Raw genomic sequence first — 17,637 nt, forward strand, 5'->3', positions numbered from 1 at the left:
GTCAAGTAGAATAATACTCCTATGGAATTGTGGGGACTAAATAAGACTGCAAAGTAGTGTAGAAATGGCAATGTGAAGAGGAAGAAAATTGAAAGTAGTGAACAGTGTTTCTAGAGCAGTTCAGAACTCACTGTTTTGTATGAGTAGGAATGTGTATTGTCATTTAGCACTTCATCAGAATGGTTTATGCTGCCATCATGAGGAAATTTTACTACAAGTAGCTGCTTCTACAGCATGGTACTTGTTCATCATTTAAACAATTCTAAGTTAAGACTGTTGAAGCTCCTTTTAAATTTCCTTGATTATGCCTACATAATTAATAGCATATTTTGGATAATTAACTTAGTTAAATAATAAATCTTCAAAAATCTTTCTAGCACAAGCATTGAGAAATAAGGTGAAGCGTAAAAGTGAATCTGGGTAGGTCTGGTGTTCAGGTTTCTCCTCTGTTGAAGACTTATTTTTTTTAAAGAAATACAGCCTGTGATATACCTATCTTCTGACATTTTAAATTAAAATCAACAGGTCATCTTCTGTAGTCTTCTAGATCCTTATTGTACTGTTTGTAGCCCGCAATGCAGAAGAAAAAAATCTTCTAGACTAACACATCATTTATGATGTGAAGTTTATGGTGTACGTTTAGGCTGAACAAACACTTGGAAGCTTCTGAAATGGAATTGCAGTGCTTTTCTCTATCTTAGATGGCAAAATTAATCTAGTGTAACACAGGTAAACTGGGAATGGCTTTGACATTTTAGAATGTTAAATCAGGAATAGATCAAAATTTCAAGTATCTTCTTTGGTCTTAGAGAGTAGTAGTTTCACACAGTCTCTGGTATTCCAGCTGTAATTTCTTTATTAGTACCAAGGATGTCATGCATGAGGGGAAATGGTTTCTTGGTGTAGAGAAGTCCAATGCAGTTTTTTTTGTGTCTTTAAATACTTCTAGAGCCATTATAATTTTAATTTGATCTTCTTACAAAATTACTTTTTCTGTGCCAAAAGCTTAAACCTTATGAAAGCTGTTCACACAGCTTCACAGTATTTCTCTATGCCGAAAAGCTGTTTAGCACATTGGTACTTCCCTGGGTCTGTTCCATTTTAGATGACATACCAAAACTGGAAAACAGGTCCACAAATCATCACTGACATCTTATGCTTGTTCTTGTTCTTTTCTCTTTAAAGGGCATGATAACACAGATCCCATAGTTTAAGGTTCCCTTCTATTAACTTATTATAGTAGCCCTTTGGAAATTTGAAAATTCTGTCTCTTTTTATGCTTGGTATTTCCTTTTTCATCATTAGCATGAAGACTAATCTGTCTCCTCTTGCTCCTTTATTAAGTGAGGAAACAGCTTAGGTATAATGGAATAATCATGAAGTAAGTTTGAGACCTTTAGCTTGTTGAATCTAAATGGTGGGGCAATAGAGGTGATCCTGTTTCATGTGATTTTTTTGTAGTGTATTTATCAACAATTCCCTTTTAGAATTTAAAATTTGCATGTAAAAAGTTGTGTACTTCTTGGTAATGAGACAATTATGATTTTTGAATGCATGGTAAAGATATGGAGCTTGGCATTTTCCACAAAGCCAAAATAAAACTTGAAACAGGTTGAGAAGAAGTAATTCCATTAGGAATGGCCAGGATTTTTTAGTCTTGTGTTTAAAAAAAAAAAAAAAAAAAAAAAAAAAAAAAGTCTGGTTTGCAAATGCCTGAATATGATAAGAAGATTTCATGTTATAGACAGTTCCTAAATTTGGAAGGCATCAGGGACAGAAACAGCAGCTGAAGTATTGGGGAGATCACAACGACCCTTTGAAAAGGGAGCAGGAAAGAGAAGAGTGACTCACCAGGATGTTGAAGTTGTGATAGGGAGAACTGGGAGAATCTGGGAAGAGAAGTGGTTGCTTAAATATCCAACATAGTTGGACAGAACAATCTATAAAACGTTACTTAGTAGATGTGTTGATTAAAAATTTCTATAGGCAAAAAACCTCCTTGCAGCCAGTACACGTGGGTGTATTGGTAGCTCAGTGCGGAGAAGGCATTTATGGCTGATTCTGAGTGATGAGAGAAGAATGTGACACTGTGATTTCGGCAGCTACATGTAACACTGCAGGAAGAAATTCATCCCCTTCTGCCCCATGTAGTTTGTGGGAGTGAACAATATGGGAACTGGTGTCAGGTTAGGTGAATAATTACTGTTACATTTGTATAAGGTTGAAGAGTGAAAGTTTGTTGGCACCATGCAGCTGAAATACAACAACTTCTTTCTGATGTTGCCTTAAACCTTGTATGTGCTTGTTTCTGGTTGTAATGTACCCCTAGGAAGTACTGTCTGGGACATGTTTGCAGATGGAACATTATGTAAATATTGTTTCAAAGCAAAAACAAGTTACTGATGACTAATTAATATTATGGTTCCAGCTTAAAATATTTTGTAGTAAGCAGAGGTCAGTGTAATTTTTTTCAAACTTTGTGAGCACCTGCAATGAAATGTAAAGTAATCAAAAACAAATGTGGAGTTATGATGGATTGTCACTTACTTGCTAGATCTCATCTGCTGTTAGGTTTTAATGGAGGTACTTGTATAGCATTTACTCCTAGAACCACTTCTTTGCATGTATTTTCATATCTCATTTATAAGGTAAAGAAGGAGTAATGGGAGTATTTCCAAACTTTGAAGTTTTTGATCCTGTGATGATGAGTAAAATAAAAGCTTAGGAAAAAGTAATTTCTCACATGTATGTTTGGTGAACTGGAAAGGAAACACAAGGCTTGCAGTTTTACAGATTTTTATTTTATTTTTTTAATCTTATTTTTAAAATTATATCCCTCAATTAAAAGAGCATTTTATTGTTTGCATTGCATTTTATTTCAGTCAAAACATCTTTATTTTTAAACGAATAGTATATGTAAACACAGCTGATGTATGCTTAAGCTATGAAGAGAACCTCTTTCAATTTTGTGTCATGCCTTGTGCGTTGCTCTTCTGAGCACAGCCATAATACAAATACAGATAACAGCAATGATCACGGGAGCTGCAAAGAGCATTTCAACAATGAAAGTCATAGCAGCTTTGTGATAAATAACACCCCCCTTCAGCCCCCTTCTCCTTGCTAATACGGAAAGAATTTCAGTTGGGTAGTTGTAAATGATGGTATTTTCACAAAGGCTTCTCTGTGTATCTGCCGCATAACAAAATTAATATAAAATACATCTTCTGTACTTTGATATAACTGTCAGGGAATGTCTTGAGTCTCTCAAAGATGGTGAGTAGTCTAATATATATTTTTAAATGAACAACTTTTTAGAGAAAATAAGGCAAACACTTCTTTTGCAACTAGATCTATTAGGAAGAGCTTTAAGGCAAATCTAATAGAAACAGTGTGACCTACTTAAATTAGCATAATTGTTATTAGATAATTGTTTTAACACAGCATATTGTTCAGACAAAATTTAGTTACCAAGAACAGTTACAGTGAGTTTTCTGATTGGTTTGTATGGAATTTTGTTACAGAAAAGTTTTAAACTTTTTGAAGCAGTTGTACCGGAAGTCATTTTGTGATAAGGCAGTATTTTGAAGGTAGTTTTAAAATAAAGCATAATAATTCCCGACAATTTAGTTACTTTGAAATAGGAATCATGAAATATGTCAAGGCTCTCTTAATAAATTTAATATCTCACAAAACTGTAGAAATTTTTAATTTATACCTCTGAGGAGAAATGTACAGATTTAATTCACCCATCCTGAAAGTGCTCCAATTTTATAAGAACTTCCATTAAAATCATGCTCGAAATAACCATTTCTGCTTTGCTTTGAGTAATTAATCTGAGCAGGGGTATTTTCTTGAAAGATTATGTTTAATTTGGCTTTATATAACAAGATTATTAACTTGTTCTAGATGGGAAGAAACCCGGAAGGTGATTGTCTGCAAGGGTAATAATGCAAAGCTGCCGTCATCTCAGCCACAGAAACTGTGTGGCCAAGAACCAAAGTTGAGAGCTAATTAAAATAATGCAACCCTGTTAAAACATCATTTCCTGTTTTTAGGAATTATCTGGTATATGATATCATAATTACAGTTTTTTGATATTTGGTATTTAAATTGATTGCCTTTATCTTGAAACACGTGAAAGAACGTTGGCACTAAGTGGATGTGGTCATGCTAGGGTATCTCCAGGAGTAAGTGTTTTTAATACCGGTGTAAAAATCAACTAACATTAAATTTCAAACTCACATCAGTTACATAAAATGATCTAATTATGGTCTGTTTCGCTTAAGCCAGTCTGAAGCTCTGAAACCGATTTAGAGACCAGTTTTAGTGCTTTTTCTATGTGTGCATGACCTGTTGGGGGGAAATGATAGCAATGAAGTAGGCGGTATTCTGCTCGAATCTTCTTCCCTCCCCTTTCTTTCTTTCCCTAGGCAGAAAGAGAGGAGTGAAGGCGTTAATGATTTTTTCAGCAAATGGGGAGAGGGCAAGCGTGGTCCTTTTTAATGACTGTGCTTCACTTTTGAATGCTTATGAATGCTTCAGGCTTAATCATGAGAACGGTTAATGACTGACTGAAGGTGATGGGCTGTAAACAGTGCTATGAAAAAGTATTATCTTAGGTATGTATCAATGTTCAGTGCTTGCAAAAAGACTGTAATGTTTCATTTGAAACCCTGTATTTTTTCCTGTGTTTCATGTACTAAATGCCTGAGATAATACAAGGATTTTGTACTGATCTCTTGCTAACCGTTTTGAGTTTTCCATCCTGTAACTTTAAACGTGCATTGTTTATTTAGTGACACGTTTTTCAAAGCTTGCTTTGTGAATAGAATACCTACCTGGAAGTTGTGTATTGTTATCTTAAATAATTAGTGCAGTGAATGTTGGATATTCCTGGCATATACTGTTAATACTGGTCTCTAAGCACTTACATTACAGGTTTGTGAAAGATCCTGATGAGAAGGGTAGGATTGTTTCTTGATCATTGTGGACTTTGCCTTCAAATTGATGATTAATTCTTATCAAAGAGAATAAATATTAGCATTATTTCAGAAGTGTTTAAACAGTTTTTATTATGAGGGATGAAGTGTGGAAGTATTTGTAATGCCTTCTGAAGTAATGAAATTGCTCTAGCAATCAAAAGCTCTCTTGTGAATCTTAATGCCTTCTCTTGGAAAATAGCTGGCTATTTCTTATAATGGCGAGTCATAGGTATTATTGTCCAGGTTTGAGTTTCTGTCCTTTGCATTTTTATTCTTGTTGTTCTTAGCGGGAGGAAAAAAAAACCAACCCAAACAACACACCCCTCCTCTCCTTTGGCAAAGCACTTGAGGTTAGTCAGGTGTTGTAAACATTAATCATTTCACAGGCTTCACAAGATTAAGGAAAATATAATTAGTGATTTTTATTTGTGTGTGTAAGTACATTTTAATGCATGTCCTGCTTGTCTCATCTGTTTTGCATAGAAATGAATGCCATGCCCTTAAAAAGCATATGTCCCCTGTTACCTTGTACACTGCTATTCCTAGTGCTTTTAGGTATTTCATTCTTTTGTGTTTACATAAATCTCATTGCTCTTTTAGCCTTCTGTGCAGTCTGTTCAGTTCTTAATAGTGTGACTGATTCAAATGTGTGTTGTATATTGTATCATTTCATGGTTAAGTTTAATTTCTTCCATTTCAAGATGGTGTGTGATACTGGAAATCACAAGAATGTAGCAGAATATGAAGGATTCCTTAGCATAGTTTTTTTTTTCCTGAGATTAAAGTGACATACCAAAGACTGTGCCAGAACTAAAGAAATAAAATAAGTTCTTACATCAACACAGAATCAAGAGTTAAAAAGTTGACTGTTTAAAAAGACCAGTATGAAATATTTACATTTCAGAGAATGGGTTAGATTTCTCTCTAGTTTGTAGTGCTGAATTGTCATTTAGTGGCACGTGAATTGACCTAGCAAATGAAAAAGTTTTGCTATGCGAATTAAATTTTTTTAAGTGCAGTCAACAAAGACAAGTATAATAAAAAGTACCATCTGTCTAATTAAGCAAATTAAATATTTCTTCAGGGAGGCTGGGATGACACAACCTTGATTGAAATTATGTATAGAATGTTTCTGTCTTTTAACAAAAAACCACTCACCCTGTTTTTAATAGTCCACTTGGGCCTGTGGGGGCAAATAAGTAGAATTCAGTAGATGTAATCCAAGAATTGATGGATACGTTGTTTCTCTTTTTAATACTGAGATTATAATACATTAAGATGATAGTTATAAACAAACAATTAATCTTGAACTGATTTAAGTATGGAGTTCTCGAGATATTTTGTGTGGTTTCAGGGATGAATTTGTTATCTTTCCTGTGTCTGAACTTTATTTTTTTTCATCCTCATAATGACCTTCAACTGGTCTTAATATGCTGGAGTTGATACTAAAAATATTTTATCACGAATATTTCACATTACTTGTAACAGTGATATTAACTGAATGCAAGCCAGCTCTGGTTTAGAAGCCTTAATTAGGAAAGCTTATTTTGGAAGTGATTTCATTTATCACCCTGACCTCAGGAGTTTGTACACCCTACACTTTCTTTTTACTCTTTTGAGGCCCATCGAATTATACAAATTGCCAACTTTAAAGTGAAATGAAAGTGTTTCATTTGCCTCTAATTGTAACGCTTTTCTGTAATCTGATATGTGATTTGCACAGTTTACAAGACATTGTAGTTACAGTTTATTTGCTAGTAAGAATTTTGAAGAGATTATTGTTATAGATAAGAATTTATCAGCGATGTTAATGTAAAATATGTCTGAGTTAAAAGGACGCTGTATGACAGTCCTCCTATGTAGAAGACTTTGATTTATCCTAAAGATCAAAAACAGACTCAGCCTTCCTTATTTGCAGTCCTACAAGATGTATATTATATACTCTGAGCTTCATGAAGGGTCAGCAAGCTGAAGTTTGGATGCCATTAAATAGGCATCCGTTCAGTTTGTATTAATGAATTGTGTCTATTGGAGAGAGAAACTTACTACATTCTGGTAGCTCAAGTAAATTAAGATTTATTTGTGTCATGGTGGAGAGGAACCTGCCTTCTAAATTAAAAGTAATTTAAAAAATTGCTTATAATATCAGCATTCTGGCTTCTACATATGTTTATAGTGTCTTTTTATTAAATCACTTCAGTCCAATTTACATGCACCCATACTCAGTGAAATACTAGATTTTTAGCAAAACTTTATTCCTTTAAAGTTTGACTGACTCAAAATTTTTTTTTTATTCAATCATTTTAGTTATTTTTCTGTTCAATATTTTCGTGTCACTTGGCAATAAATATTTGTTTCTATCCACTATAATTAATTTCTAAGTGGGATAAAGTAGCTTAATCCCATTTCAGGCTCTGCGTTTGTTCTTTTTTTTTTTTTTGATATAATAATGTCATGTCTTCATGAATGCTTTTTTTTTTTGTTTAGAAGAGTTATTTCAGATTTAAGAATACAGCATTATTTCATACAGCGAGAGAATGTAATTTGATTGTCTGATTTTCTTTGAACTGAAAAGCGGAATACCTGCTGATTCTACAGCATGCAAGTTTTATACTCTTATGTTTACAAATGCAGTAAGCAGAAAATGGAATGATCACTCCCAAATGGTCTTTGAAAATAGTCAGTACCTGGTCCAGGCCTTAAAAGTCTTTGCTCCGTGGAACTGTTTGGGAAAGTCTTGTACAGATAAGGTCAAGTTTTCCTTTTATGAGGAACTAGGTGGGATTCTGGTTTGGGCGTCTTTAGTTTTTTGTGGTTTAGGGTGTTTTTGCTTGATCTGTTTTGGAATTCTCTCCTTTCTGGCCAGTGGTGATGCTGGGGTGGATTCACAGCCTTGCAGCTCTGATGCACTAGGTTTCAGCCATGTGAATCCTGCGGCCTTTCTCCAGCAGGCTGGTGTACCTGACTTCAGCTTTCTCAGTGTAGTGCAGGTGTCAGCCCGTATAATTTGTGTACCCTGTAAAGCTGAGGGAAAGAGGTATTTAGTCCTTTAGCCATCTCCTTCCAAAGCCAGTGTGAGGGCAGTGTCAGGCCAATGCTGAACTGCTGTGTCATTGATGCTCGCTGCTGCAGCCGGTGCTGTGGCCTGGGAACCTCTTGCTTTCCAGCAACAGCAGTCTTGCTCTTCCAGTCTACTGGCAGGTGATGGATTGCTGGTAATAGCTCTGACTGTGTGGCCAGGTGATATGTTTACTTTGTTTCCTGGTAAAGGTCATGGGGGTGATACAGAGTGAACCTCGTGTGGGAGGGAAACGTTTCCTGAGTATGAGATCATCCCCCAAAGTTTATGTAGGTTAGAATTCAAAGATGTATAGTTCAGACTGCTTATGTGCACAGGTATGGATAAACTAACATCCGTGTACCTCTGACCATTGGTATCAATCAGGTGAATCCTGGAAGTTAGTTTCCAATTGCAGGTTACTTGCTGCTGATTGTTTCAGCTGGAATTGCAGTTGGAGAGGAAGGCAAGGTCGTAAGGAAGGGTACTTCCTCCTTCTTGTCTATGTCACAGCCAATGGCTTTATATCTGAGGTTTCATGACTTGCAATAGGTTAATTTGTAGCCCAGGTATTCCTTTTCTGCCCTAGAAGACATCCTGATGTTTTATTGTTGACAAGAATTTTTCTTGCTCATTCTGCAAATTGTTGTGGACTAATTTAGCCAGCTGTAGGGCAGAATGGCCTGGTTGGGAACATGGTGCCTGGTTACATAGCAACTTCATTGTGATTCTAGGTTTTCAGGCAGGAAGATTCACTGCTCTAGTTCAACAGGACAGGGTTATCTCTCTGACAGGCAGGATGCCAACTGTGTTCAGTTGCTTCTGAATCAATTGAGAACCTTTGGCCACAACGAAGAGTTGTTTGTCTTCTGCCTGAACGCTTGCTAAACGGTAAAGAAACATGCCTTGGTTATCTGACATCTCAATCAAGATTGTAGCTTATTAATCTCAATTCTAATGCATGCTTTCTTTGCGTATTTGCTATCACGCAATACTAGTGACAGCCATTGTGAATTCATGGCTGACTGTTGAAACTTCTGGTGGTAGAAGTTACCTGAGATACAGAATAAGTGAAATAATTATGTCAAATAAAATTTGTCCATTATGGCTCCAGGCTCCCTAAATGGCTTTTTTTGGTCTATGAGCTTTAGTTTTTGCTTGCAATTGCTTAGTTGCTTATCTCGCCTTCTACATTCAGTGCTGTAACTGAAAGCAGAAACTGAGTTCTATTTTTTGTTTAAAAATCTTGGAAGGTGTGATACCTGAGGAATGGGGAAGTTGCAGTGTAAAACACAGTATTGCACAGGAGTTGCACAAGTGGTGATTGTTTCTGTACGTGAGGGCTTCTGTTTTGGCTCTTCAGTGATGCAGGTTTTACACACAACAGCATACCTCCTTTTGCTTTGAGGTACAGTAGTGAACAACATCGTCCTAGCTTACTCCCTGAACAGATGCTTTGCCAGGAGATGCCTTTTGTGAACTGGGCTAAGTTGCTGCTGCCCTCCAGCCATTCTGTGTTGGTCACTGTTACAGAAGAGCATGCTAAAACCTGGCGTCTTTAGGTGCCATGGGATGTTACGGTAGAGGGATGATGGCAGTATTAATATGTGAAGCCTGAAGAAGGATCCTGTCTTTTGAGCACCAGGAGGACAGTAGAAGGAACGGAGCCTTAAGCTGCTTATAAATGGGGAGCAGCAACTTCCAGGAAGAGGGAGGTGTGCCACTTCCAGTTTGTGCACAAAGGCCAGGAAGATGTGCTTTCAAGTACTAATGACAATGTGTGATTAGTACTTAAGCTGTGATTTTTCTACTTGATGTAGAATTGGAATGTGTCAGGTTGGTGGAGCTGTGCTGTAACTGCGTGTAGCTGGAATGGCTTTTGGGGAATGCTGTTTAGATTGCCTTGCAAGTCAGGGCCCTGGGGTTGGACTTTTGAGCATCTTTACAGCCTGTCTAGTAGTAAAGTAGCTAAGAGCGGTTTTATGTTTGAGCTAAAGATATAATTTTGTTTAGATGAGATTTTAATAACTTTTTAGCTTTTTTTATTCCAGATTGGAAAAAAAGCATGAAAAATATTATTTCTTAATCCAAGTAAGAATGTCTGAAAGGACTAAGGTAGCAAGCAGACATCACTCCTAGTAACTCCACTATGAATTCTCAGATGTTTGGAGTAAATTCTAGGCTTTGTTTCAGATGAAGGAATTTTTAAAATCTAGCTTCAGACTCTGACAGAAACGCTCAATCCAGACTTACTATTTTTATAAAATCTAACAAATAGAGTATTCGTTGTGGAATTCTTCCAAATCCAATGTGTTTAAAAGTACATTTTGTCCAGTAGTATTTAGCTTTCTATTTTACACTTTTAATGGCTGATTCCTGGAATGATGTTCAGAACACATGGAAGCTGGTGTCTGTCTAGAGGACAACTACTTCTAAGCCGGTGCTGTTGCTGTCTCCGTGTAACTTCTGTGGCTCTGAAGAGGAGCATGGAATGAAGCAGAATTGTTTGCTTTCCTATGTGACATCTCTAAGATTAAGCCCCTGGATGCAGAAATGTGTCTGTACCTCAAATAAAACCTACTGCTATATCTTGCAGTTACTTCTCTGTTCTTCGAAGGACAAATCCTTAATGGAAATAAATTCCTTAAATTTCAGATACTTTCACTTCAAGGCCCTCATTATTTCTACTTTATGGAGTTCCACCACTCTTACCAGTTTTGTAAGTTTTGTTTCAGCATCACTAGACGTATTTCAGAACATGACAGTGTATGGACAGGGAGTATATGGAGAAAATGTAGGGAAACTTCAGTGTCTTTGTGAAGTGTGCAATGCTTAGTTGTTTAATCAGCTGTTGCTTGTACTTTGCGATGTTTACTTTTTAAAGATCTTACTGGGAATTATGTAAAGATGATGGAGGATGAGAATGGGTAAGAGGCAGCTGTCTCTAGGCTAGATAAACGGGCTATCAAGCTGAACAAGCTTGTAATAGGCCTACCTGGATAGTGCTGTGTCTATGGCAAGGAAGCTGCTTTAACAGCAGGAGGGGGAAAGGGGACGGAGAATTAAAGCCTCTGAAAGGTGAACAGAGCAACCAGGTATTAGGAAAGACTGGAAGGCAAGGTAGAAAGTAGATGTGGCGTTTTTTGCTCTGGAGAACCCAGTTTAATTGAAGTCAGAATACAAACATCTTTGTACACCGCCTGTTTTCTTTCAGAGGTTGCTCACTTTATTTTTCATTAGGTAACCTACCTGAAAACAACAGCTAACCTGCTTATTCTGTGTCTGCTTATGTGACAGTGATCACTTCAGTTTTCTTAGGAAACTAGGCGGAAAAAAAATAACCTTAGTTCAGTTGTCTGACCAACAAGTTTAGGAGTGCAGCAGACATTTATGCTTTACCATTGAACCCACAAGAGTCTGCCTCAGCAAACAGTGAAAGACATCCTTCAGCAGCTAGGTTAGGTAACGCTTTCTCACATGGATGTTTTCTCCCAAGTTCTGCTGCTTTTTTCAAGTCCTTTTTCCTTCCAGTGCTTTTCTGTTATCACTTCTGTGTTTGTTTTTTTCTTTTTTGCTTTTGTTTTTCCCCTATATGAATATCCAGTTAGTCTTTAACTCTGGATGAGTTTTAGGTTTTCAGTGATAGTGTCCTTCAGTTTCAAATTTGCCATTATTCTTCAGTGTTGGTGAATACTTCTCTATTCTTGTGTTTCATACGGAAAGGAAATAAAGACTTTCCATTATGTCTTCTAAGTACTGCTCATTATATTGAATATCTGTAATATTTTCTCTGTAAGTAATACTGTTATTTTCAAACTCCACATAATGATTTTTCCTACATTTCCTATAATATTTTTTCTCCTTCTATTTTAGTGTCTGTGATATATTTCTTAGCAGGCAGGGAAAATACCAAATATAACACTATATATGGGAGTAAATTACTGATTTATGGTATTGTTGTTACAATAATTTCTGTGTGACACTTCATTCAATTTTTATGAATACTAAACATTTTATATGTGTTTTGATATATCATCACATAACTGTCTGCAATGTGCCTGCTTTCACTTCTAGATTTGATGAGGTTGATTTAGCTTCCAGTAATGAGGTTAATTTCTATTTCTCCTTTGGTCTGCCTTTTTAGTTTAAACTAATTTTCCATTAGTTTACCAAGGATGCTACTTGTTTGAAATACCTGAAAGTGGTCATCAGTTTGCTCTTCTCCAGTCTTTCAGCCTATCCCTGCTTTTTGAAGTGCAGTTACACCTCGGTTAAGTATTGCATACCTTTTCAACTAGCCAAATTAAATGCTGTAGTGGCTAACAGCTCAGTTACTTCAGCATTAAGGTCACTGTAAATTCTGGCACACACAGTATTTGTGCCTCAAACTTAGTTTCTGTGTTTAGTTTTGCTCCAGCAAAGTAGTAAGTTCTACATGGAATGCTATGCCAAACAATACTAATGTGGTTATTTTTAAGTGAGTTTGTTGGCACTAAAACACGGAAGTAAAATTCAAACAAACATGACTGCACTTGGAACGAAACCCACTTGTCTCTTTTATTGGAGGTGATGTTTGGCAAGTAGGTCTGGATCCCAGAAGTAGTTCTGTACTGTAATCAAGCCTGCTTGTGGAAAGAAATAAAAGGGGCACGCGGTAAATATTGAATGTCATTGTGTGAGGCTTTCTCTTTGGTCCTTACCGGATTTTCTCTTCCTCCTTTCTCCTTCTTATGCCACAGGTTCCCTTCCCGTTTCCAAATCACTGAACTGGTGTGATGCTTACCAGTGAAGGTTTCTGCTTCTGTAAAGATCACCTTAAATTCAGTTTTTGTCTGCCTATCGTCATCTCACCTATTCCCATCTTTAAATGCTATGTAACACAGTCCGCACATTTAAAAATGGTGTAGTTTCCACCACATTTTAAAATTTAAATGGCTTTTGTATTTAAATTGAAGTTTCAGAGCAATAGCGCTTCTGTTGTGTTAGAGCTAGGAGCAGGAGACAAAAAGAAAGCTCTATTCTGAATATTCCCACATATCTTTTCCCTCAAATGCTACAGCTGTTTTATCCCTTCATAAATCTTTAATCAGAGGATTTCAATACTTAATTACACACAAAAAAATAATTTAACCTCACATAATTCCTTTGCTGTCAGCGAGTATTTTCCTTACTATGTGAATAAGCTAGGCATTAAGGGACTAAGTGATTTTTCGCAAAATGGCATGGCGAGCCATTGGCAGCCTCTAAGACTCCTGGTTTATAAGCCTGTAATCTGCTGACTTGACACTAACATGCTTTTGAGCTGGCAAATCAAATGGAAACACCCTAAATCCTGGTTGGGACTAAGAAGAACTATTCTGAGATGAGAATTACTGCATAAATGTGTTAATGCTGTGATTATCAGTGTCAAGGAGGCACCAAATAAAAAAATAAGTAAATACACAGCATAGAAATGTAAGTGCTTTAGGGACATGCACACAAGATGACTCACCAGGTCCAACCACAGCAGTGTAGCAGGATGACCTGCATGACCCTCAACAGCTGTGGCAGTAGGGATGAAACCTAACAGGACTTATCCTAACATGCCTGCTGAGGCAGCAGGGAAAGGTGACTTGGACGGGCCTGGTAGAGTTTTCTCTTCCTCTCGCCCGCTGTTACCTGTGTGGTTTTTGAGTGTTGTTGGTTTTGGAATTAATGCTCCATACTAGACATGAGAGAGACTGTGTTTCTAAAAGCTACTTTATCAAATCTGTCTGTAAAAATTCAGCTGATATGACAACATCATTTGTGCTTGAACTGCCTTTTCAAGCCTTCTCTTTACAGCCAGGAGAGGTATAAAAACTTCTGCAAAATGATGTGCCCAGAAGGTTGTTTGTTTTTCCAGGCATATCAGTTGGGCTAATAATAAAAAAGAATTACTTCGCTGGGCAAAGTGTTCTCTCTTCGTGTTATCCTGGCATTTTTGTAGGACTTCAGAAATTGGTCCTGTATGCAGTGACCTATGGAATCTGCATGTTACTTTGTGTGCAAGTGTGCATTGCATTTATTGTGTAAAATGGCCTGTGATTCCCCCAAGTTGTGGGAATAGTCAATTACTTGACTCTGTGTGACAGTGTGCAGAGCTTATTAATAAGCATTCCCATATTTTTGAGGACCAAGCCCCTATTCTGTAGCATGTGATTGTTTTGGGCTTTTTTTGCCTACTGTTTTATCCCTGCTGGAAATGTTATCATTTTTCACAAATATACTGCCCTTTTTTTGCACCTTGACAAAAACTAGTTAAGCAATGTAAAACATTGCAGTGCTGTTAAAACACTCTAAAACCAGTTGAGTTATATGAACAAGAAACTAAGCATTTCACTGAGATCAGACTTAGTTTTAAATTTAAGATACTTTTAAGGTAGAAGAACAAGCTCCCATTCTTTTAAGTCAGACTTTAGAAGGTACTAGAATAGCAACAAAGTTTTGTACCATTTTCCTAATGACTGAGATTGTGATAAACCGAGTGAAACAGATTCAATCTGTTTCCAATACTGAGATAAAATACAACAATACGAGAGTAAATAATATGTCATGGGGTAGAGGTATTAAATTCAGCATTTTAATGTTTTCCGGTGCAGCTAGCACAGATAACGAAATAATTTTAAAATCTGTTTTATTTAATATTTTGCATAAACTAAGCAAGTCTTGATGTGAGGGCACTGTACACCTTCTTTACTTTAGAGTAGCGTAGGCAGATAATCATACTCACATGTCTTCCTGCTTTTTAGTTGTCTTTTCCTCTCCCGAGGAAGGCATGCTCAAATAAGCTTTCACGTAACTTACCGTCGTACTGTATATCAAAAGAAATCGCGCTTTTGATACTTCTTTGATTTAAGCTGTAGTAAAATACTACAGGAATTGCATGCAGATAATTTTATTTCTGTATTCAGTAGCTTAAATAGTGTGGTTTAAGAGTCAACCTCCTGTCCTTCCCTCCTGCTTTCCCATAGTAGAGAGTGTATCATAAGAGGATTCTTTTTTAGCAGGGGAAAACTCAGTATGATTTTTCATACTACTGTGACGTGCAATGCAATCTGATGGTGCTTATAGAGCAGTAGTATGCATTGTACATTTAACTGAAATTTTTGGAAGAAATTTTTATCACTGAGTTCAAGGTCATGGATCTCATGCATTTTCCAGGAAATTCTTGTCCTGGGCTAAAATCGTGTTTCACCTGCAGTCTGGATCTTCATTAGCTGATAGGAGGGATTTGCGGCATTGGCAATAAGTTCTGCTGGTTGCTGGCTGCCTGCCAGCGCAGGGCTGCTGTTGAAGACAGCAGGTCTCTCTGCCTTTCGCCAGCCTGAAAGGCACTGTGTTTTCAAGTAGAATGCGGCGCAGGATTTTATGTCGACTCAAAAGCGACGGGCTGTCCTTGCTTTACTGAAACAACTGCACGTTTCTGATTTTGTAGTATGTGATGTCATGAGGGTGTTGGCTTTTGGGAATTTCACTACTGAGGAAGCAGTTTGACATGCAGACAGAATCTTCAAGACCTTCAAATATGCACTTGGTTTCCTTTTAGTTAGCTTTGAACAAAAGTATAGATGGATACATATATACATATTTTTTGGTGAGGAATTAACATATGGAATATAGAAGCAATTTAAGTGGATACAATACCTGAAGGCAATGTCGAGTCAGTCTGGATTTTCAAACTCTGTTCCTCTGCCGGGATATCCATTCTACCAGGTGTCATGCAGGTATATCGTGTTTTAAGTTTTATCTTTTAATACCATTGCATATAAAGCCGTAGCGTGATGCTTGTGTTAACAGATTTTTGTTTGTTTGTTTCTGTTTCTTTGTTCTCTGAAAAAAATTATGAAATCAGAGAATTACGAAGCTGAAAAACATAAAAACAGTTTTACAAAGCTTTATACCTGATTTTATCATTAGGATTGCATTTAGGTAAAGCAAATATTTTTTTATTTCTAAAGATACTAAATATTTTGAGAATTTTTCTGACTGGAAAAAAGAAGCTGTAAGCCTGGAGATTTTTTAAGTGAGTTAAGTATTCATATATTTCAGTCATTTATTAGGAACCAGATATCTATGGTGTTGAGAAATGGAAATTATACAGTTTTCTAAAAACATTAATAATTTTAAGTCTTTTCATGCAGGATTGCATAAGGTAAATAAACAAAAGTGCTTACTGTCATTATGGTTTTAAGAGAATTCACAAAAAATGTGCACGTGTGGAAGGGTGATAAATGCTAGCTTTGTGATAAAGCTTAATCATACAGGCTTCTTATTCTTTCGTCTTTTTTACTTCGCAGTTCTGTTTTCCTTCCTTCTGAGAGTGCTGTATAACAGTTTCCTAGTGAATGGGTTGGATTCTAACCATGAAATTACTGTTCCTGTTCTGGAAGACTGTGATATTGCATAATAATTAGAGGGAATGTGTAACAATACTTCTTTGGCTGAAAGAGCTCAGGTTTCTGGCACACCTTAATAAAGGAATGTAATCTCTGTTTATTGTGTCTAAATCTGAAGTTCCTGCCTCTCATGCTGCAACAATAACAGAGGGAGGGGAAAATCGGAGTTGGAACAGGAGTTTTGTGCTATTACTCATCTTTCTGTTACATGTTTCAAGAGTAGAATAAGAGAGTAAGTTAATTATTAACATGTTCATATCCAGAGAATGAACTTGACAAATAATCTTCATAAACTACGGCATATGCAGTGTTATGGGTTAATTTTTGTAAGGCTGCAGTGACAGTCAGTTGTGAATAGAAACAAAAGTGGTTCTGCATAGTGTTCATTTAACCACTTTTCTGTGTGTTTCTTGAAATAAATTCTGGCTCTTATTTGCGTATTTGTATCTCTGTAGCACTACCAGGCTGTCTGGTCAAAGGTACCAGAAGTGTTTTATTGAAACCAGAGTTAGTCATTTAGAGGTCAACCATGATGATTGCTTATGGTTGTTGTCCTTTGGCCTAACTTTGGAGGATGCTGAAGTCTAGTAGCCTTTCTCCTTTTTTTTCTGGCCTTTTTTGTGATAGTAGGGAAGAATAAGCTGGAAACTAAAACCAACAGAAATTCAGTAAATGGCAGCTGATGTAAAAGCCTTCTCTTCCCAGAAGTGTGTTAGATGCTTAGTCAAACGCACACCTTTTCGCTCCAACTCCCTAAGATCAAAATGGCCAGAGCCTACCACCCATCTTCCTGGTTTCCACGGTGACCTTCTGGGCAGAATGAAGGTCTCGTGAGTGAGTTCCAAGTCCGCACCTTTCTGTTGTAAATAGAGATAGATTGAAGTTCCTGAACTTTTGAATCCCGGTTGTTTAACTGCATTTTGTTTTTTAATTCTCTCCTCTCTGTTCCTTACGTGTTTTTAAATAATTCTGCACTTCAATGAAACCTGTGTTTGATAATTTTCAGATAAGATGATTAGCTTCTGTGGTATGCAACTGAGATAATTAAATTCTATTTTAGGTATGTGGAATTGGGTGGACTTACTTCATTTCATCACTAAGTCGTTATGACTTTGCGACTCTGTTTTTGTTCCGGTACCTATAAAGAGAAATTCTTTACATTGTGTACAACCACTGATAA

General features: G+C 36.7%; 1 protein-coding gene across 11 annotated transcripts in view; it reads left to right on the forward strand.

The window, feature by feature from the left end:
• PLEKHA7 (pleckstrin homology domain containing A7) overlaps window positions 1-17,637 on the forward strand; it is a 167,351-nt gene that overhangs the window by 42,414 nt on the left and 107,300 nt on the right. For 2 of the 11 annotated variants that reach the window (XM_074585835.1, XM_074585837.1), the window contains exons 1-2: window positions 3,135-3,273; window positions 4,431-4,619. The exons of 3 other annotated variants lie outside the window; for them this stretch is intronic. In XM_074585835.1, the coding sequence (XP_074441936.1) occupies window positions 4,600-4,619 (20 nt within the window). In that variant the 5' untranslated portion in view covers window positions 3,135-3,273; window positions 4,431-4,599. Of the gene's footprint in view, window positions 1-3,116; window positions 3,274-4,430; window positions 4,620-15,350; window positions 15,786-17,637 lie in introns of those variants that run through there. 6 more of the 11 variants (XM_074585843.1, XM_074585836.1, XM_074585842.1 and 3 more) reach the window with 6 other exon arrangements.

Source organism: Larus michahellis, chromosome 4, assembly GCF_964199755.1.
Source record: "Larus michahellis chromosome 4, bLarMic1.1, whole genome shotgun sequence".
NCBI lineage: Eukaryota > Metazoa > Chordata > Aves > Charadriiformes > Laridae > Larus > Larus michahellis.